The following is a 20,088-nucleotide window of genomic DNA, read 5'->3' as shown; positions in this document are numbered from 1 at the left end:
TATAATAATAACTAATTTATTATTGCCTCTAGGGCATATTTCCAACAGCCTCCCACTTGCACTAGAGTCAATAATCTAGTTCACATCACTATGTGATTTTAACGAATCCAACACCCATACAGTTCTGCGATGTGATCACGTCTTGCTTGTGTGAGAGGTTTAGTTAACGGTTCTGAACCTTTCAGATATGTGTGTGCTTTACAAATCTTTATGTCATCCCATAGATGCTGCTACTACGTGCTATTCAGAAATATGCCAAATATCTAGTCTACTATACGAATCCGTTTTACTACTCAGAGTTATTCGGATTAGTGTCAAAGCTTGCATCGACGAAACCCTTTACGACGAACTCTTTAACCACCTCCATAATCGAGAAAAATTCCTTAGTCCATTCGTTACTAAGGATAACTTTGATCGTTGTTTAGTGATGCAATCCTGGATCGCTCTTTGTACCTCTTAACACACTTGTGGAAAGGGACACATTAGGTGCGGTACACAGCATGGCATACTGTAGAGCCTACGGCTAAGGCATGGGGGACGACCTTCGTCCTTTCTCTTTCTTCTGCCATGGTCGGGCTTTCAGTCTTTACTCAAATTCACACCTTACAACACAACCAAGAACTCCTTCTTTACTGGACTATTTTGAACTCCTTCAAAAACTTGTCAAGGTATGCATTTCATCGAAAGTTCTATTAAGCGCTTTGATCTATCTCTATAGACCTTGATGCTCAATGCTCAAGTAGCTCTATCCAGGTCTTCCTTTGAAAAACTCCTTCAAACAACCCTTTATGCTTGACAGAAATTCTACATTACTTCCGATCAACAATATGTCAACCAGATATACTTATCAGAAATTCTATAGTGCTCCCACTCACTTTTTTGGAAATACAAGTTTCTCATATACCTTGTATAAACCCAAAAGCTTTGATAATCTCATCAAAGTGGATATTCCAACTCTGAAATGCTTGCACCAGTCCATAGAAGGATCGCTGGAGCTTGCATACTTGTTACTATCCTTAGGATCGACAAAACCTTCTGGTTGTATCACATACAACCTTTCCTCAAGGAAACCGTCGAGGAAACAATGTTTTGACATCCTATGTGCAATATTTCATAAATAATGCAGCAACTACTAACCTAATTCCAACAGACTTTTAGCATCGCTACGATTGAGAAAGCCTCATCATAGTCAACTCTTTGAACTTGTCGGAAACATCTTTGCGATAAGTCGAGCTTTTCTTAATGGTGACTTTTCACCATCATTGTCTGTCTTCCTTTTAAAGATTCATCTTTACTTAATAGTCCTACGACCATCAAGTAGTTCTTCCAAAGTCTACACTTTGTTTTCATACATGGATTCTCTCTCGGATTTCATGGCCTCCAGCCATTTGTCGGAATCCGGGCCCACCATCGCTTCTCCATAGCTCGTAGGTTCATTGTTATTCAACAACATGACCTCCAAGACAGAGTTACCGCACCACTTTGTAGTAGTACGCGACCTTGTCGACCTACGAGGTTTGTAGTAACTTGATCCTAAGCTCAATGATCACCATCATCAGTTTCCATTTCAATTGGTGTAGGCGCCACACGAACAACTTCCTGCGCCCTGCTACACACTGGTTTAAGTGACGGTTCACTAACCTCATCAAGTTCGACCACCCTCCCACTCAATTCTTTCGAGAGAAACCTTTCCTCAAGAAAGGACCCGTTTCTAGAAACAAACACTTTGCTTCCGGATCTGAGATAGGAGATGTACCCAACTGTTTTGGATATCCTATTAAGATGCATTTATCCGCTTTGGGTTCGAGCTTATCAGACTGAAACTTTTTCACATAAGCGTCGTAGCCCCAAACTTTCAAGAAATGACAGCTCGGGTTTCTCCAAACCATAGTTCATACTGTGTCATCTCAACGGAAATACGCGGTGCCCTATTTAAAGTGAATGCGGTTGTCTCTAATGCATAAACCATAAACGATAGTGGTAATTCGATAAGAGACATCACAGTATACGCTATATCCAATAGGGCTCCGCTATGACGTTTGGACACACCATCACACTATGGTGTTCTAGGTGGCGTGAATTGCGAAACAATTTCCACATTGTCTTAACCGTGTACCAAAACTCACAACTGAGATATTCATCTCTATGATCATATCGTAGACAGTTTATCCTCTTGTCACGATGATCTTCACTCTGAAATAGTTTTGAACTTTTCAATATTTCAGACTTGTGATTCATTAAGTAAATACTCATGTATCTACTCAAATCATGAGTGAAGTAAGAACATGCGATATCCACTGCGTGCCTCAGCACTCATTGGACTGCACACATAAAAATGTATTACTTCCAACAAGTTACTTTCTTGTTCCATGTGGTATGATTTGCATGTCTCAAGTGATTCGAAATCAAGTGAGTCCAAACGATCCATCTGCATGGAGTTTCTTCATGCGTTTTGTACCAACAGGTATGGTGTGAATGTCTCAAATGTTTCAAAAATGAGTGAGTATAATGATCCATCAGCATGGAGCTTCTTCATGCTTTTTACACCAACATGACTCAAGTGCAAGTGCCACAAGTAAGCAGTACTATCATTATTATTTTGCATCTTTTGGCAGCAATATTATGAACATGTGTAACACTACGATCGAGATTCAATAAACATTTGAGGGTAATTATTCAAGCAAATATAATAACTATTATTCTCTTTAAATGAATAATAGTATTGCAATAAACACAATCCAATCATGTTCATGCTCAATGCAGACACCAAATAACAATTATTTAGGTTTAACACCAATCACGATGGCAGAGGGAGCGTGCGATGTCTTGATCACATCAACCTTGGGAACACTTCCAACACATATCGTCACCTCGCCTTTAGCTAGTCTCCGTTTATTCCGTAGCTTTTATTTCGAGTTACTAATCACTTAGCAACTGAACCGGTATCTAATACCCTCGTGCTACTAGGAGTACTAGTAAAGTACACATCAATATGATGTATATCAAATATACTTGTGTTGACTTTGCCAGCCTTCTTATCTACCAAGTATCTAGGGTAGCTCCGCCTCAGTGACCGTTTTCCTCATAACAGAAGCACTTAGTCTCTGGTTTGGGTTCAACCCTGGGTTTCTTCACTAGAGCAGCAACTGGTTTGCCGTTTCATGAAGTATCCCTTCTAGCCCTTGCCCTTCTTGAAACTAGTGGTTTTACTAACCATCACCAACTGATGCTCTTACTTGATTTCTACTTTCGAAGTGTCAAACATTGCGAATTGCTCAAGGATCATCATATCTATCCTTGACATGTTATAGTTCATCACTAAGTTGTAGCAGCTTGGTGGCAGTGACTTTGGAGAACCACCGCTATCTCATTTGGAAGATTAACTCCCACTTGATTCAAGCGACAGTTGTTCTCAAACAATCTGAGCACATGCTCAACGGTTGAGCTTTTCTTCTTTTACTTTGTAGACAAAGAATCTTGTCGGACGTCACTTACCTCTCAACAAGGGCATGAGCATGAAATCCCAATTTCATCTCTAAGAACATCTTATATGTTCCGCCACATTAAAAAAAAGTCTTCAGTGCCTCAATTCTAAGTTGTTAAGTATTACACACTGAACTATCACGTAGTCATCAAAAACGTGTATGTCATATGTTCGCAACATCCACACACGATGCTCGAGGTGCAGCACACCGAGCGGTGCATTAAGGACATAAGCCTTCTACGCAGCAATGAGGACAATCCTCAGTTTTACGGACTCAGTCCGCAAAGTTGCTACTACCATCTTTCAACTAAATTTTCTCTAGGAACATAAAAAAATAGTAGAGCTATAGCGCAAGCTACATCATAATTTGCAAAGACCTTTTGACTATGTTCATGATAATTAGTTCAATTAATCATATTAATTAAGAACTCACGCTCAAAAAATACATCCCTCTAGTCATTTGAGTGGTGCATGATCCAAATCCACTAACTCAAGTCCGATCATCACGTTAGTTGAGTATAGTTTTAGTGGTAAACATCTCTATGCTAATCATATCAACTATACAATTCATGCTCGACCTTTCGGTCTCTTGTGTTCCGAGGCCATGTTTGCACATGCTAGGCTCGTCCAGTTTGACCCGAGTGTTCCGCGTGTGCAACTGTTTTGCACCCGTTGTATGTGAACGTTGAGTCTATCACACCCGATCATCACGTGGTGTCTCGAAATGATGAACTGTCGCAACGGTGCATAGTCGAGGAGAACACAATTTCTTGAAATTTTAGTGAGGGATCACCTTATAATTCTACCGTCGTTCTAAGCAAGATAAGGTGCATAAAAGGATTAACATCACATGCAATTCATAAGTGACATGATATGGCCATGATCTTGTGCTTCTTGATCTCCATCACCAAAGCACTGGCATGATCTTCATTGTCACCGGCGCCACACCATGATCTCCATCATCGTTCCGCCATCGAGGTTCTCGTGCTATCTATTCTATTACTACTAAAGCTACAACCTAGCAATATAGTAAACGCATCTGCAAACACAAACATTAGTTTAAAGACAACCCTATGGCTCCTGCCGGTTGCCGTAGCATCGACATGCAAGTCGATATTAACTATTACAACATGATCATCTCATACATCCAATATATCACATCGTGTCTTTGGCCATATCACATCACAAGCATACCCTGCAAAAACAAGTTAGACCTCCTCTAATTTGTTGTTGCATGTTTTACGTGGCTGCTATGGGTATCTAGTATGATCGCATCTTACTTACGCAAACACCACAACGGTGATGTGCAAATTGCTATTTAACATCTCTGCAAGGACCGCCTCGGTCAAAACTAATTCAACTAAAGTTGAAGAAACAAGCACCCGCCAGTCATTTTTATGCAACGAGTTGCATGTTAGTCGATGAAACCAGTCTCTCGTAAGCATATGAGTAATGTCGGTCATGGCCGCTTCAATCCAACAATACCGCTGAATCGAGAAAAGACTAAGGAGGGCAGCAGATCGAACATCAACGCCCACAAAAACTTTTGTGTTCTACTCGAGATAACATCTACGCATGAACCTAGCTCATGATGCCACTGTTGGAGAATGTTGCATGGTAAACAAAAAATTTCCTACGCACACGAAGACCTATCATGGTGATGTTCATCTACGAGAGGAGATTAGATCTACATACCATTGTAGATCGCTAAGCAGGAAGCATTCAGAAACGCGGTTGATGTAGTGGTACAGCTTCGTGATTCAAATCACCGTCGTCCCACGATCCATTCCGATCTAGCGCCGAACGGACGGCACCTCCTTGTTCAGCACACGTACAGCTCGATGAGTTCTCCGACAGTGTGACAGCGCGCCAGTGTTGGTGATGATCTATTCCTGCAGGGCTCCGCCCGAGCTCCGCAGAAATCTAATCTAGAGGAAGAACTACGAGGTGTAGGTTTGAGTTGCACGTGGCAAAGTTGTGTCTCAAAAAACCCTAAACCTCTAGTATATATAGGAGGATCCAAGGGGTGGGGCAAAGCCCTAGGGCGCCGGCCTAAGGTGGCCTCCTTGCGTCGGCTGAAGTGGGAGGGAGGAGTCCTTCTCCAATCCCACTTGGATTAGGACTCCTTCCTTATTTTCCCACCTCTTTTGGAGTTTCCACTTTTTTGTCATGGGCTTTCCTTGGATGACTTTGTCAGCCCATTATACCTTATTGCGCATCCAATAAACCCATGTGGACCCCTTGGGGCGTGGTGGGCCCACCCAGTGGGCCCCCGGAACCCATTCGTCAATCCCAGTACACTATTGGCAATGCCCGAAAACCCTCCGGAATCCAAACACCAACTTCCTATATATCAATCTTCGTTTCTGGACCATTCCGGAAACCATCGTTACGTCCGTGATCTCATCCGGGACTCCGAACAACCTTCGGTCACCAACACATCTAACTCAACTATACTAAAACGTTACCGAACCTTAAGTGTGTAGACCCTGCGGGTCCGAGAACTATGTAGACATGACCTGAGACACTCCCCGGTCAATATCCAATAGCGGGACCTGGAAGCCCGTATTGGATCCTACATATTCTACCAAGATCTTATCGGTTGAACCTCTGTGCCAAGGATTCATATAATCTCGTATGACATTCCCTTTGTCCTTTGGTATGTTACTTCCCCGGGATTTGATCGTCGGTATCCCTATACCTATTTTAATATCGTTGCCGGCAAGTCTCTTTACTCGTTCCGTAATAGAAGATCCCATGACTAACACATTATACACATTGCTTGCAAGGCTTGTTTGTGATGTTGTATTACCGAGTGCGCCCCGAGATACCTTTCCGTCACACGGAGTGATAAATCTCAGTCTTGATCCATGCTAACTCAACGGACACCTTCGGAGATACCTGTGGAGCACCTTTATAGTCACCCAGTAACGTTGTGACATTTGATACTCACAAGGTATTCCTCCGGTGTCAGTGAGTTACATGATATCATGGTCATAGGAATGAATACTTGACATGCAGAAAACAATAGCAACAAAATGACATGATCACATGCTAAGTTCATAGTTTAGGTCTAGTCCATCACATGATTCTCCTAATCATGTGATCCCGTTATCAAGCGACAACACTTGTCTATGGTGAGGAAACCTTGACCATCTTTGATCAACGAGCTAGTCAACGAGAGGGTTACTAGGGACAGTGTTTTGTCTATGTATCCACACATGTATTTGAGTTTCCAATCAATACAATTATAGCATGGATAATAAATGATTATCATGAACAACGAAATATAATAATAACTAACTTATTATTGCCTCTAGGGCATATTTCCAACACAATGAAGGGGGTAAGTGGGGACAACACAAGGGCATTAGTATTTGTAGAAATTAGGCGGGAGTGCATTCGTTGGGTGGTGGTGTTTTCTCACATGGCAACTCGATGTGCATCAAGATTCATGTTTTCTGTCTAATGGACGTCTGGTAGTATAAGTGAATCTAGTGCCCCCTTTGTGGTTTTGGAGTACTGAGGGCAAACTTGGTTAAAGGATTGATATGTTTGGGAGTGTACACGGGAGAAAGTCTGTGGTTAACCATCATAGATAACCCCTAAAAATTCCCAAAGACATTGAAAACTTTATTGTCTCGCAAAGACTTAGCTTGAAGACTTGGAACATCGAGACCTAATATTTTTGGTTGTTTCATTTTCTTCTTATTTGAGTCATAGGAACCACTATACTGTTAAGTTGGGTCAAGGTGAAAAATGTCCAAAGACAGTGTTTGACGTCATGCTCAACTCCAACCTATTTCTTCGAGTGAAGACATTGAAATCTCTTTCTAGTGGTTGAGCTAGCTTTACTTGGATCTCAAGTCGAGTTATCGCGTGTGTTTGAAATCTAGATATTTAAACACGTGTTGGCTGGCCAATGACCCAGAGTCATTTCAGACAGTTCAACTCGGGTTGCCTCGTGTCTACAAATAGTCAACCCTTCACCACAAGTTGGTTGGCTTGCCCCATTTATTGCATGATGACAAGTGTCGTTTTAGAGCAAGCCATCCTCCGAAGCATTTGAGAGAGTTCCAAGTGAGGAAACCCAAATACCAAGAGTCAAACTAATTGAGCATCACCCAAGAATATGTTGTGAGCAAACCGAAGACTTATTGCACTTGAAGATTGTGATCTTTCAGACAGTTAGGCGTCATATTATAAGCATCCATGAGTCCATTGTGGAGTGCCAGTGAATGAGTATTTGAAGGTTTCAAAAGTATACCTTGAAGACTTACCTAAGTAATAGGGAGTGGTCTAAGTGACCTTATCTCAAGGAGAATAAGGTGGTCTTCGGATTTAAATCTCATCCTTTCCAACCAGACGTAAAGTTGTCACAACAACTTGAAGTGATAAAAAAATCATCTATCTTGTTCGACTAATTGGTCCCATCTCTTCACCACATTTACTTCTATACTCTCTCGTGAAGACTTTGCTTGCACCTTTGTGAGAAGACCTTTCTTAAAGACTTTCAGTTTTTTTGTACCCACTATGTTCTATTTCGTCTTCATCCTAGCAGTTCTGAAGTGTGTATGCTTGTAAGTTCATCAAGTTTACTTATACTCTTATCGTGTTTGCATTCTATCATGTGCCTTGATGACTTTTCTTCTCATTGATTGCATGCATAGCATAGTTTTACTTATGCCTGGAATTTCTTCATACTACATTGCTTATATTTATTCGAAGAATTAGCTTCCTTCCAAGAGTTTGTTGAAAATCTCCCATTCCTCCTCCTCTAGTCGATAACTTGTACTTTCACTTAGTTCGCTCGGAATGTCTAAAAGTCGGATGTTCCTTAGATAGCATTTATGTCACTCATCCTTACAAAAAATAGAAAGTAACACATGTGTCTTAAGACATATTGTTGTTGTATTCTTCCTACATTCATCGGTGATGCAACATAAGCAAAGTTGGGTGTCGCGTATAGATCTTCGAAACACCCTCAAATCTAAAGTAATGTCGTTGACGCGGCGGGCACGGAGTCACCAATCAGAACCAATTGAACCCAGTTTCTATGAAGATCACATCATTGTCCATGAGAAGAAAGCAACAAGGAGGACTCGACATTCTCATGTTCTAAGCACGCAAGTACACGTTAAAACATTATAGGAAAATACCGACAACGTAGTAACGAGTGATCCCACCTTATTACATATCTTGGTTCGATCCAACACCATTGCTACCCTACCAATGTGTTCTCATTATTGCTGACATCCTTGTTGTAATAACAATGCCCATGGTTAGGGAAAAAACATCAACAATACATGAGCAATTTCAGAGGCCCCAATACATGCAAATAAGTTTTCCTCTGAATATCACGTTCAAAAGTCACTGCAATTATAGAACAGAAATATAAACTGAACTATGAGCATGAAAATAGATAATAAAAACATTATTATCGCCTCCATAACATATTTTAATAGGGACGAAGCCATCGCCTCGCGGCCGCCAGTTAGACAGACACATAAACTAAACCCTAGCCAAGGTTATGGGCATCTCTAAATGATCCCACAACCTATAACTCCTCAAACACCTTCTCAAGCCTTAACTCTTTAAATCTGAGGAGTGTGAGAGCATCTACAATCGGACCCCTCAAATCCTCCTCAAATGCCCGGACAGACCGCCCGGTCACAAAAGTTCGACCCAGACGGGCCTCTCAAACCAGCCTCAAACGCCCGGGCTAACCGACCCCCCCCCATTTTCAACCAAAATATGGGGCGGATATGAGGGATCCCGAGCATGCCCGCCACCTCGGACTGATGGCTTGGCCCCATGTGGACTCACCAGGAAACCCGACGATCCTACACGCGCCTGACCGTCAGCGTGGTGTGAATGTCGCGTGGTGTCGCTCCGGGGTTGGGGCCGGCTATTTAAGTCGGTCGGTGCCCCCCTAGCCCTAGCCCTAGCGCATCCGCCTCCTTCCTCTGTGCGCCACAACACGAGCACTTCCATCTTCGAGCCCGCCAGGCATGCCGCCACGCCGCCGGCATTACACGTTCCAGCATCGTCTCTTCCTCCTTGAGCAGGCCTGAATCCGAAGGGTAGAGGGGCTATCTCTGAAACCGGAGGTGGACTTTGAGGAGGGGGAGGAGATCGGGGAGGAGGCGCTGAAGGAGGAGGCGTCGCCACAGGAGCCGGAGGAGGAGGAACCGCCCCAGGAGCCGAAGGAGGAGGCCATCCTCAACTCCATCCGCTCCGAGTCGGCTGCGGTGTTTAGGCGTCGGATGAAGGAAGCGCGGGCGGTGCATGAGGAGGTGCACGCCGTGGAGGAGGCGGCGTAGGCGGCGGCGCACGCGGCTCAGGCTCCGGTGCAGGCCATCTACGATGAGGAAGAAGTTTAGTGCACTAGTTAGTACGTAGGATATATTCCGCATGCTTTTGTATGGATATGGGGGATGAAACATAAGAGAGTTGGATGTGGAGAAGAAAATTTAAAACATGACCCGTGAGTGTCCGCGGATCCGCGGGCATTTGACGGGCCGGATTTGCATGGTCCGGGTGTAGATGCTCTCAGGAGTTAAGAAAAGTGCGGAACTAGCGGAACCCCTAAACTCAGATCTGGCCAAATGGGTCGTGCTAGTCGGGCCGGCTCAACAGCCAGCAGGCCATGCACGACACGGGCCGGGCCCGGCACGACTTAAACGGACCGTGCCAGACACGCGGCACGCCTCGGGCCATGCCTGGGCACGCGGGCCGGCACGGCACGGCCCGTTTAACGTTTTTATTTTTTATTTTTTATTTTTTATATATATGAGATAAAAATAAAGCCCAATATGTTAATATTAACCAAACAAAATGTCAAAACCGGCCCAAATAATAGCCGAACAGACCGAAATCGGCCCAAATAACGGCCTAAAATATTAAAATCCTAGCAGGCGAGCAGGTCTGGCGTGCCGACGGGTCGGCCCGTATAGCCCCGTGTCGTGCTTGGGCCTGGACCTCGGGCACGCGGACCGGCACGACATGGTCCGTTTACTAATCGAGCCCCCGCGTGCCGTGCCGTGCTAGGCACGATTCTGGCGGGCCGTGCCGGGCCGGACCATTTGGGCAGGTATGCCTAAACTTAACTGCTGAAATAAATTAGTCCTCACATGAAAGTCTCTCCCTCTTCTTCTTCCTTCCGCTCTCCCAACGATGACTTCTTGCCACTAGATTATGTCCATGAGCTATCTAGGGCCTAGAATAGATGCTCGGCAAAAAGTAATATTATAGAAGCTCATTGTGGATGACATAAGCCTGCAACAAAGTAGGTGAGAAAGTAGGCGAAATTCATCATCCACAGACCATGACTTTGGCGCTTCTTCATTTGAATGGTTTCTTTCCCTCATCCTTCTCCTAGTGGCGCCATGGCGTGGTCCGGAACACAAGGGTTCATTGAAATCAACAACAACGTCGAACGACTACTTTTTCCACAAGGTGCTCGTCGGCGCATGGTGCAGTTTTGTTCTTGGTCGGGTACGACGAGAAGGAGCAGCGCCAAAATAGATGGGGATGACGAGGAGTAGTATCGTCGTGGTCGGGGACAAAGACGAAAAAGTGAAGGAAAAAAATCGCTTGAGCTTGCCAGAATTTGACGACCGGAGGTTGGTGGAGTTGCTTGGTGATCACCGAAGGTAGGGAACACGACTGGGGCGGCGCCGGTGTGAAGGTGGCCGACCAAAAGAGAGAGGTGGCCGTGGGTAGGAGGGAATCTTTTGCTAAGAGTTGTCTTTGGCTCCTCAAATTTAAGTAGCGACTCACGCTTCTCCTCAAATTTTGAGGAGTTAAAACATTTGAGGGTTAGGTTAGCTACGGCTAAACTTCTTAAAACTAATTTTGTTGAGGAGCTAAGCGTTCTTAAGGATTCGGTTAGAGACACCCCAATATGACGCAAACTACACACCACACCCGGGGTTTCTCACCTGTGTACTTGGTGAGTGGAAAAAATGTTGTGTATGACAACGGTTATTTGTGTTTCTTTCTTTCTGATGCAAAGATGCTCACTTAGCTTGACCACATCAAGACACGTCGTCAGTTGGTTTTCACCACACGATGCAAATATGCTTCCCTAAGAGGCCAAGACATATATATATATATATATATATCATCAGTTCGTTGTTCATTGCCACAGTATGGTCCGTCCGGTTGCCCTTGGGTCGACAAAGGGGCTTCCCAGCCTGCCTTCCACGTGAAGTTTCCTCTTCTTCCCCACGCCGCCAACATCTACCTAGCTCCCTTATCTTATCTTGTGTGGCTCATCGGGTAACCTACAGGAAGAGAAACACGATGTGGAATGATCCTAACCATGCGTCGCCTCGACGACTCTCGTCTCGTGTCTTGGGTGGTGAGTGGTGACACGGTTGAGGTTCATGGTACTCCTACGTAGCAGTATCGGACAGGTTGGTTCATCTTCACCCGTACGTATGCTGTAGGAGTAGGAACTAGTGATTCCTTCCCCCGTTCAAAAGGAATGGGATGGTGATGGGTGCTGCTGGCATCAAGCCCGGCTCGCAGTTCAACTCCGTCCAAGTTGGCAGAAAAAATAAATGGTGCTGGGTCTCTTTCTTTTGGCACAACTCAGACCTGCCCCTTTTCATCATGAGACTAAAGAACTTGTTTACAGATCTCGCGATTATATATAGCAATGACCAGCCCTTTTCGCAGCTGGGTGGTGGCGCAGTTGGCTAGCGCGTAGGTCTCATAGCTAAAGTGAGCGATCCTGAGGTCGAGAGTTCGAGCCTCTCGCACCCCAAGTTTACCATTCTTTTCACTGCGTAATTTATTTATTTTTGCATTGTTGGCACTGGCTCTTTCTTTCTTTCTTTCTGTGCAGTGTTCCACTCAAGCAAAACACCAGTCTGGGAACAAAAATCAGCAGCAGAAGCAGTCAACAGTGGTTGCTACTCGTCCATCGGACACTGACCCAATCTGGTTACGAGTCACCGATCAGATATATATTGCGTCCGGATAATGGCAAAAACAGCCATCTTTTCCACCAATTACTGCATCTTGTCCATTGATCGGCGTGTAGGGGCGGGGCGGGGCGGGGTGAAATATAAAGCGTTTGTTTTTTCATTAAAATAAGGTCGGAGTCCGTTGTCCTGGGCGTGAGAGAAAAAAGCGAGAATAAAAGGTGGAGCCTTTTCTGGCTTTGATTATTGGGGGCAAGCAAGTTGCGCAAGTGGATGAGCGAGTGTCAGGTCCATGTCCGTCTGAAAGACAGCGCCATGTGAAACGCCATCCATCGCTACGCCTTCAATGCCTCTGTCGTCGTCGTCGTCGTCTCGATCGTCTCGTCTCCGACGCCGGCGCCGGGCGCCCACCACCATCAATGAAACCTCCGCTGATGGTGCTGTGCCGATCAGCAGACCCCCCCGATGGTGCTGCGTTGCGTCTGTCCAGAACCTTGTCAACGTGATGAAATAGAGAGAATCTGAATTAGGGTGATGCGTAGGAGATCTAGTCATTGTTCCTTTTCTCTCTCATGATGATGCCAAATTGACAATGGGGCGAGGGGATTGGTGGAGGGGGAACCCCACTAATGGCAAGTGGAGCACCTAATTTGCATTAGTGAGCCCTTTGGCGGCCTGCATCTTTCGTTTTTTCACTTGTGGTAAGTTCCAAACTGATTTGTCTCCGGAAAGGAGGTGGTGGACAGATTGAATTGAAAAGGAAAAAAGAAAAAAGGAAGATGCTCATCACCGGGCCTCATGAGAGCATCTTACATTCTTGCTGCTACTGTGCTGTGCGGTACTGTACTGGCTTTCTCCTTCCATGTCTGAATCTTTAAGCACCAACATAGCAATAGCAATGGATTGATCGTAAAAAATGTGAGTAAAACACAAATGTCAATAGCATTCATCACATCACATGATAACGATGGCTTCTGGAAGGCTCGGCTAACACAAATGGATCGTTCACATGATATGACTGCTACAGTCGCTGGTAGTACTAACATATTCAGATACGCACAAGTTGGACATAAATTCACCAAATTTTGCAGTGATGGACACAAACTGGCTTGGGAAAAATGTTAGTAGTGTTGTTTTCTACTCCAGGGAACTAGAGAGGCAACAAGTGTCGATAGCCACTGTGTTTTCATGCCGGTTCCAAACAAAAACAATCATGCATGCATCCCGGAGCACACGCAACAGAAAAACATGACAAGAAAGAGACAAAACTACACCAACTAAACAAGCATCTCATGACAATCGATCACAGTAATATCGTCTCTGCTTCTACAGTTTACAGTAGAGTGCTCCTAGTTTCCACTTTCCACTAAATCATGCAGCCATTTAACATTATACATCATCGATCGGCAGGTACTAATTCTTCACCATCATCATCATTGATCAACAAGTGGTAATTCATCCTCAATTCATCATCATCATCATTGATCAACAAGGCCCTAGCTAGAGTATGAATCAAGCTAATGAACATTGATTGAGTGAGTAATAAGCTGGCTTGATCATCTAGTACAGTAGCAGCGAGCAGAGCTATGAATCAGGGACATGCAAAGTTGAATTCCAATTGCAACCACGGCAGAAAGGTGAAAGAATTCCAAGGAAAGGAAAAGAAAGGGGATGGAGGAGTCCATAGAAAGAGTTTTATTACAGGCAGCACCTCAGGAATCACACCTATTCGAAGCCCCTGCATGCGTCAATTCGAAGCAACCCCCTCCCGAGAAAAAGCAAAGAGTATCACAGGCAGCATCCGTCCGTCGTTATTCTGCCGGCGGCGCGGCGGCGGCGGCGGCGGCGTTGGCCTCGGCGACGGACTTGAGCTTCTGGAGGTTGAGCCTGACGACGGTGTCCGCGAAGAGGCGGGTGTCCTCCTCGCTGTTGCCGTCGGGGACGTCGACGACGTAGGACTCGAGGACGACGGTGCAGATCTCGGCGGGCGCGGCAGGGGAGAGCTCGGAGACGGTGGTGACGGAGCGGTAGTTGCGAAGGCGATGCTCGCCGCCGGTGATGGTGAAGCCGAAGGCCCTGCGCGCGTCGTCCAGGAGGTCGAGGCGCTCGGTGCTGGTGCTGGCGGGGAGGCCGGAGATGACGCTGACCTCGCGGAGGCGACCCGGGCGGAGGTCGTCGCCGGCCTCGGGGTCCGGGCGGAGCGCGCAGCTGCGGATGAAGTGCTTGTACACCTGGGGGCAGTCGAAGCGGCGGACGATGGCCCAGACCGCGGCTGGCGGCGCCTCGATACGCTGCGCGACGAGGGAGGAGCATTGGCCTGGCCCCACGGCGTACCGGTGGTACGCCTCCACCGTGGGCAGCAGCTGCGCGTACTCCGCGGCCGTCAGCCCAAGCCCCGCCGGTACCTCCGGCTCGGCCGCCGGCGCCGCCGCCACAGGCTGCTGCTCCATCGATTGGACTCGACTCGGGGCGGTCGGGTGGGGTTGGGTGGGATGGGATGGGATGCGTGCGAGAGAGAGGCTTGGAGCAGGGTGAGATGGAGGGGAGCCTTGCGGGAGTGAGCTGCCTGCTAGTACATTTAATACTCCTCTATCTAGCAGTAGACGCTGAACCGAGATGGGGAATTGGGACCAGGGCTTTCTCTCTCTACTCTCTCTCCCTCCCTCTTGGTCTACGACCCCTTCACCTAGGGAATAAAAAAAATGTTTTTTTGTGTTTGTGGTATATTCATATTGTCTTGGGATTTTAGGGTTTTTCTCTTATACTTCCTCATTTTTAAGCAAAATAAGTGACTTAAAATGACTTAACTTTGTACTAAAGTTAGTGCAAAGTTGACTCACTTTTAAGTCACTTATTTTAAGACGGAGGAAGTATTTACTAGATGATGTCCCACGTGTTTCCGTGATACTATTTGCTATAAATAATGTTTTTAATCGTTATTAAACTTCATCGTAGATTGTTGAGAGAAGAAGGTTGGCCGAAGCAATGTTGGAAGTTGCTACCGCATTTATGCATTTGAGCAAAATGATTTTCAGCAAGAAAGAACAAAACTTAACTTTTGTTGTATTGTGTTAGAAAGACTAACAATCCAAATATTGTCAATATCTATGAGAAAAATGATATTAAGAAACTATTATCCATGATTTATTAATGTTATACACATCATCAACCAACAATGTTGATGATAGACACATATTCCCTATATCAAATTATCAATCTATTACACCTACAGGAGGCATAAACAATTGCATTACTACTACAATCCAAACTTTAGAAATAATGCATGGAAACATGTACTACAGTCTAAGGTTGTCACCCAAATGGAGTAAAAATTTAAAAAGAAAACAATGACACTTAATCAATAGTACTCCAAAAGAGCTACATGAAAACATCTACTCGAGTGTGAAGATTCTAAATAAAATACAATTTTCCTTGGTATGCGTACTAACAAAATAGACGAGAATGCACTGTTGATTGGTTGTATGCGCCATCCAACCCAACACGGGGTCAGATCTACAGCCTTGAGGCCATGAGCCAGCAAGGCCTTCTTCATGAAGATGGGATCTAACTTCATTCGTTCTCGGTGCGTGCAAACGAGTTAATGTTTTCATCCCACATGAGTTGGTTGGCACGATAATGTGACCAAGGATTTTCATTGGCAGGCGAGGTATCTTTGCAGTAGAAGAAAGTTTTTTTGCCACCCTTTGGGTGATTTGCCAGGTTTATATGGGGATAGATGCAATTCGAACGCTTTTGGATGGTTATGCCACCACACTCCAAGAAAAGGACCACCGCTGGTTTTAGTTTGTCCATTGCAATAGGCGAATTCAAAGAACAAACTAAAGCCGGCTCCATGTGGAGATAATCCTCATAGAACACTTGGAAGTTACTAATGTTGAGAATGGTGTTGGCGCGAGATCTTGACGTCGCAGGTTGTAGTATGCAAGGACATTGCGAAAAAACCTAGAGTCGAGCAGTCTAAATCCCCTAGATATGTGTTTATCGAAGATGATTACTTCACCTTGCTTAGGTCTTGGCTGGTTCTCCTCTCCGAGTGTGCGCCAATTTATCTCCTCCTTGGGTGGGAGCAACCTGTCAGCTTCGAGCTTCGGAGCTGGAGCTCAAAGATATGAGACTTAGCGCAATTCGCATTGACTAGGGGCTTGGTGACAGTCGGATCTGGAACAGATGATGAATCCACCTTCTTCCCTCTACCTTTGGGTTTTGAGGCCATCGTCCTGTAACACATGCGATGGAAGAACAATTGCGGGGGGTGAACCCTAGCGGCAGCGGCACGAGCGAATAAGCTTGGAGCTGAGCTGCATTGGAAAGAGGGAAAAGAAAGAGTGGCAGACGAACCCTAGCGGCAGTGACGCAAGTGAAAGAGCTTGAAGTTGGGCGACACTACAAGAAGGAGAACAAGTGGGTCTAATAGACCCCGAGAGCGATGGCGGCGCACACAAATCTTGGCTTGGATCTAAGCATCGCTGGAGGAAGAAGATAAAGCAGAGGCATGCGATGTAGAAATGAGCACTAGGCTCCCCCATCGCACTATTTATAGGCGGGGATAGAAACCATAACGTCACAACAATTATGTGAAATGGCCCATGAGAATATGTCGTGATAATTTGTTGACCTAGTCAAATTGCACGTTGAGATATGCGAGATCTTGACACGTGTCACATGCGGAGAATCGTGTGTGATACACAAAATAGATCCTAAGTATGAGAAAACATGCTCTCAACCTTGCTATCTAAGCGAGACTTTGGGAAGAATCCAGCAGAATCCACGTGTTGTCACCCAAATGGAGTAACAATTTGAAAAAGAAAACAATCACACTTAATCAATAGTACTGCAAACGAGCTACATGGAAACTGTTGGAAATATGCCCTAGAGGCAATGATAAATAGTTATTATTATATTTTCTGTTTAAAGATAATTGTTTATTATCCATGCTATAATTGTATTGAATGAAAACATAGATACATGTGTGGATACATAGACAAAACAATGTCCCTAGCAAGCCTCTAGTTGGCTAGCCAGTTGATCAAGGATAGTCAAGGTTTTCTGGCTATGTGCAAGTGTTGTCACTTGATAACTGGATCACATCATTAGGAGAATCATGTGATGGACTAGACCCAAACTATGAACGTGGCATATTGATCGTGTCGTTTTATTGCTATTGTTTTCTGCGTGTCAAGTATTTGTTCCTATGACCATGAGATCATATAACTCACTTGCACAACGTAACTAGGTGACTATAAAGGTGCTCTACAGGTATCTTCGAAGGTGTCCGTTGAATTAGTATGGATCAAGACTGGGATTTGACACTCCGTGTGACGGAGAGGTATCTCGAGACCCACTCGGTAATACAACATCACACACAAGCCTTGCAAGCAATGTGACTAAGTGTAAGTCACGGGATCTTGTATTACGGAACGAGTAAAGAGACTTGCCGGTAACGAGACTAAAATTGGTATGCGGATACCGACGATCAAATCTCGAGTAGGTAACATACCGAAGGACAAAGGGAATGACATACATGATTATATGAATCCTTGACACCGAGGTTCAACCGATAAAATCTTCGGAGAATATGTACGATCCAATATGGGCATCCAGGTCCCGCTATTGGATATTGACCGAGGAGTACCTCGGGGCATGTCTACATAGTTCTCGAACCCGCGGGGTCTGCACACTTAAGGTTCGGCGATGTTTTAGTATAGTTGAGTTATATGTGTGGTTGCCGAATATTGTTTGGAGTCCCACATGAGATCGATCACAGACGTCACGAGGGTTTCCGGAATGGTCCGGAAACGAATATTGATATATAGGATGGTTTCATTTGGTTACCGGAAAGTTTCGGGCAATTCTGGTATTGTACCGGGAGTGAGAATGGGTTCCTGGAGTTCACCGGGAGGGGCCCACCCACCCCGGGAGTGATCCCAAGACCATAGGATGGCGCCACAAGTCCCTAGTGGGCTGGTGGAGTCAGCCCAAGGGGCCCATGGCGCCACATAAGAAAATACCAAAGAAAAGAAAAGGAAAAAGGAAAAAGGGGAGGTGGGAAGGAAGGAGTGGACTCCTTCCCCTGTTGGAAATATGCCCTAGAGGCAATAATAAATTAGTTATTATTATATTTCTTAGTTCATGATAATCGTTTATAATCCATGCTATAATTGTATTGATTGGAAACACAGTACTTGTGTGGATACATAGACAAAACACTGTCCTAGTAAGCCTCTATTTGACTAGCTCGTTGATCAAAGATGGTCAAGGTTTCCTGGCCATAGGCAAGTGTTGTCACTTGATAACGGGATCACATCATTAGGAGAATCATGTGATGGACTAGACCCAAACTAATAGACATAGCATGTTGATCGTGTCATTTTGTTGCTACTGTTTTCTGCGTGTCAAGTATTTGTTCCTATGACCATGAGATCATATAACTCACGGACACCGGAGGAATGCTTTGTGTGTATCAAACGTCGCAACGTAACTGGGTGACTATAATGATGCTCTACAGGTATCTCCGAAGGTGTTCGTTGAGTTAGTATGGATCGAGACTGGGATTTGTCACTCCGTGTGACGGAGAGGTATCTCGGGGCCCACTCGGTAATACAACATCACACACAAGCCTTGCAAGCAATGTGACTTAGTGTAAGTTGCGGGATCTTGTATTACGGAACGAGTAAAGAGACTTGCCGGTAAACGAGATTGAAATAGGTATGCGGATACTGACGGTCGAATCTCGGGCAAGTAACATACCGAAGGACAAAGGGAATGACATACGGGATTATATGAATCCTTGGCACTGAGGTTCAAACGATAAGATCTTCGTAGAATATGTAGGATCCAATATGGGCATCCAGGTCCCGCTATTGGATATTGACCGAGGAGTCTCTCGGGTCATGTCTACATAGTTCTCGAACCCGCAGGGTCTGCACACTTAAGGTTCGACGTTGTTTTATGCGTATTTGAGTTATATGGTTGGTTACCGAATGTTGTTCGGAGTCCCGGATGAGATCACGGACGTCACGAGGGTTTCCGGAATGGTCCGGAAACGAAGATTGATATATAGGATGACCTCATTTGATTACCGGAAGGTTTTCGGAGTTACCGGGAATGTACCGGGAATGACGAATGGGTTCCGGGAGTTCACCGGGGGGGGCCCACCCACCCCGGGGAAGCCCATGGGTGTTTGGGGTGCCACACCAGCCCTTAGTGGGCTGGTGAGACAGCCCAAGAGAGGCCTATGCGCATAGGAAAGAAAATCAAAGAGGAAAGGAAAAAAAAGAAGGAGGTGGGAAAGGGAAGAAGGACTCCACCTTCCAAACCAAGTGGATTTCGGTTTGGGAGGGGGAGACCTTCCCCCTTGGCTCGGCCGACTCCCTTGGGAGTCCTTGGACCCCAAGGCAAGTCTCCCCCCTCCTCCTCCTATATATAGTGGGGTTTTAGGGCTGATTTGAGACGACTTTTCCACGGCAGCCCGACCACATACCTCCACGGTTTTTCCTCTAGATCGCGTTTCTGCGGAGCTCGGGCGGAGCCCTGCTGAGACAAGGTCATCACCAACCTCCGGAGCGCGGTCACGCTGCCGGAGAACTCTTCTACCTCTCCGTCTCTCTTGCTGGATCAAGAAGGCCGAGATCATCGTCGAGCTGTACGTGT

At 45.4% G+C, this 20,088-nt stretch overlaps 1 protein-coding gene across 1 annotated transcript; it reads right to left on the bottom strand.

Annotated features, from left to right (window-relative positions):
- Positions 1 to 13,871: 13,871 nt before the first annotated feature.
- LOC123435949 (abscisic acid receptor PYL10-like) lies at positions 13,872 to 14,995 on the bottom strand. Its single transcript, XM_045115601.1, has one exon. It carries the CDS (start codon positions 14,865 to 14,867, stop codon positions 14,229 to 14,231), a length of 639 nt encoding a protein of 212 aa, XP_044971536.1. The 5' UTR covers positions 14,868 to 14,995; the 3' UTR covers positions 13,872 to 14,228.
- Positions 14,996 to 20,088: the final 5,093 nt, after the last annotated feature.

This window comes from Hordeum vulgare, chromosome 1H (genome assembly GCF_904849725.1).
Source record: "Hordeum vulgare subsp. vulgare chromosome 1H, MorexV3_pseudomolecules_assembly, whole genome shotgun sequence".
Classification (NCBI taxonomy): Eukaryota; Viridiplantae; Streptophyta; class Magnoliopsida; order Poales; family Poaceae; genus Hordeum; species Hordeum vulgare.
This window is presented reverse-complemented; position numbering and strand designations above follow the sequence as displayed.

Bases quoted from the DNA above. Each gene is read 5' to 3' on its own strand.
- LOC123435949 (XM_045115601.1), bottom strand. From the start codon at position 14,867: ATGGAGCAGCAGCCTGTGGCGGCGGCGCCGGCGGCCGAGCCGGAGGTA.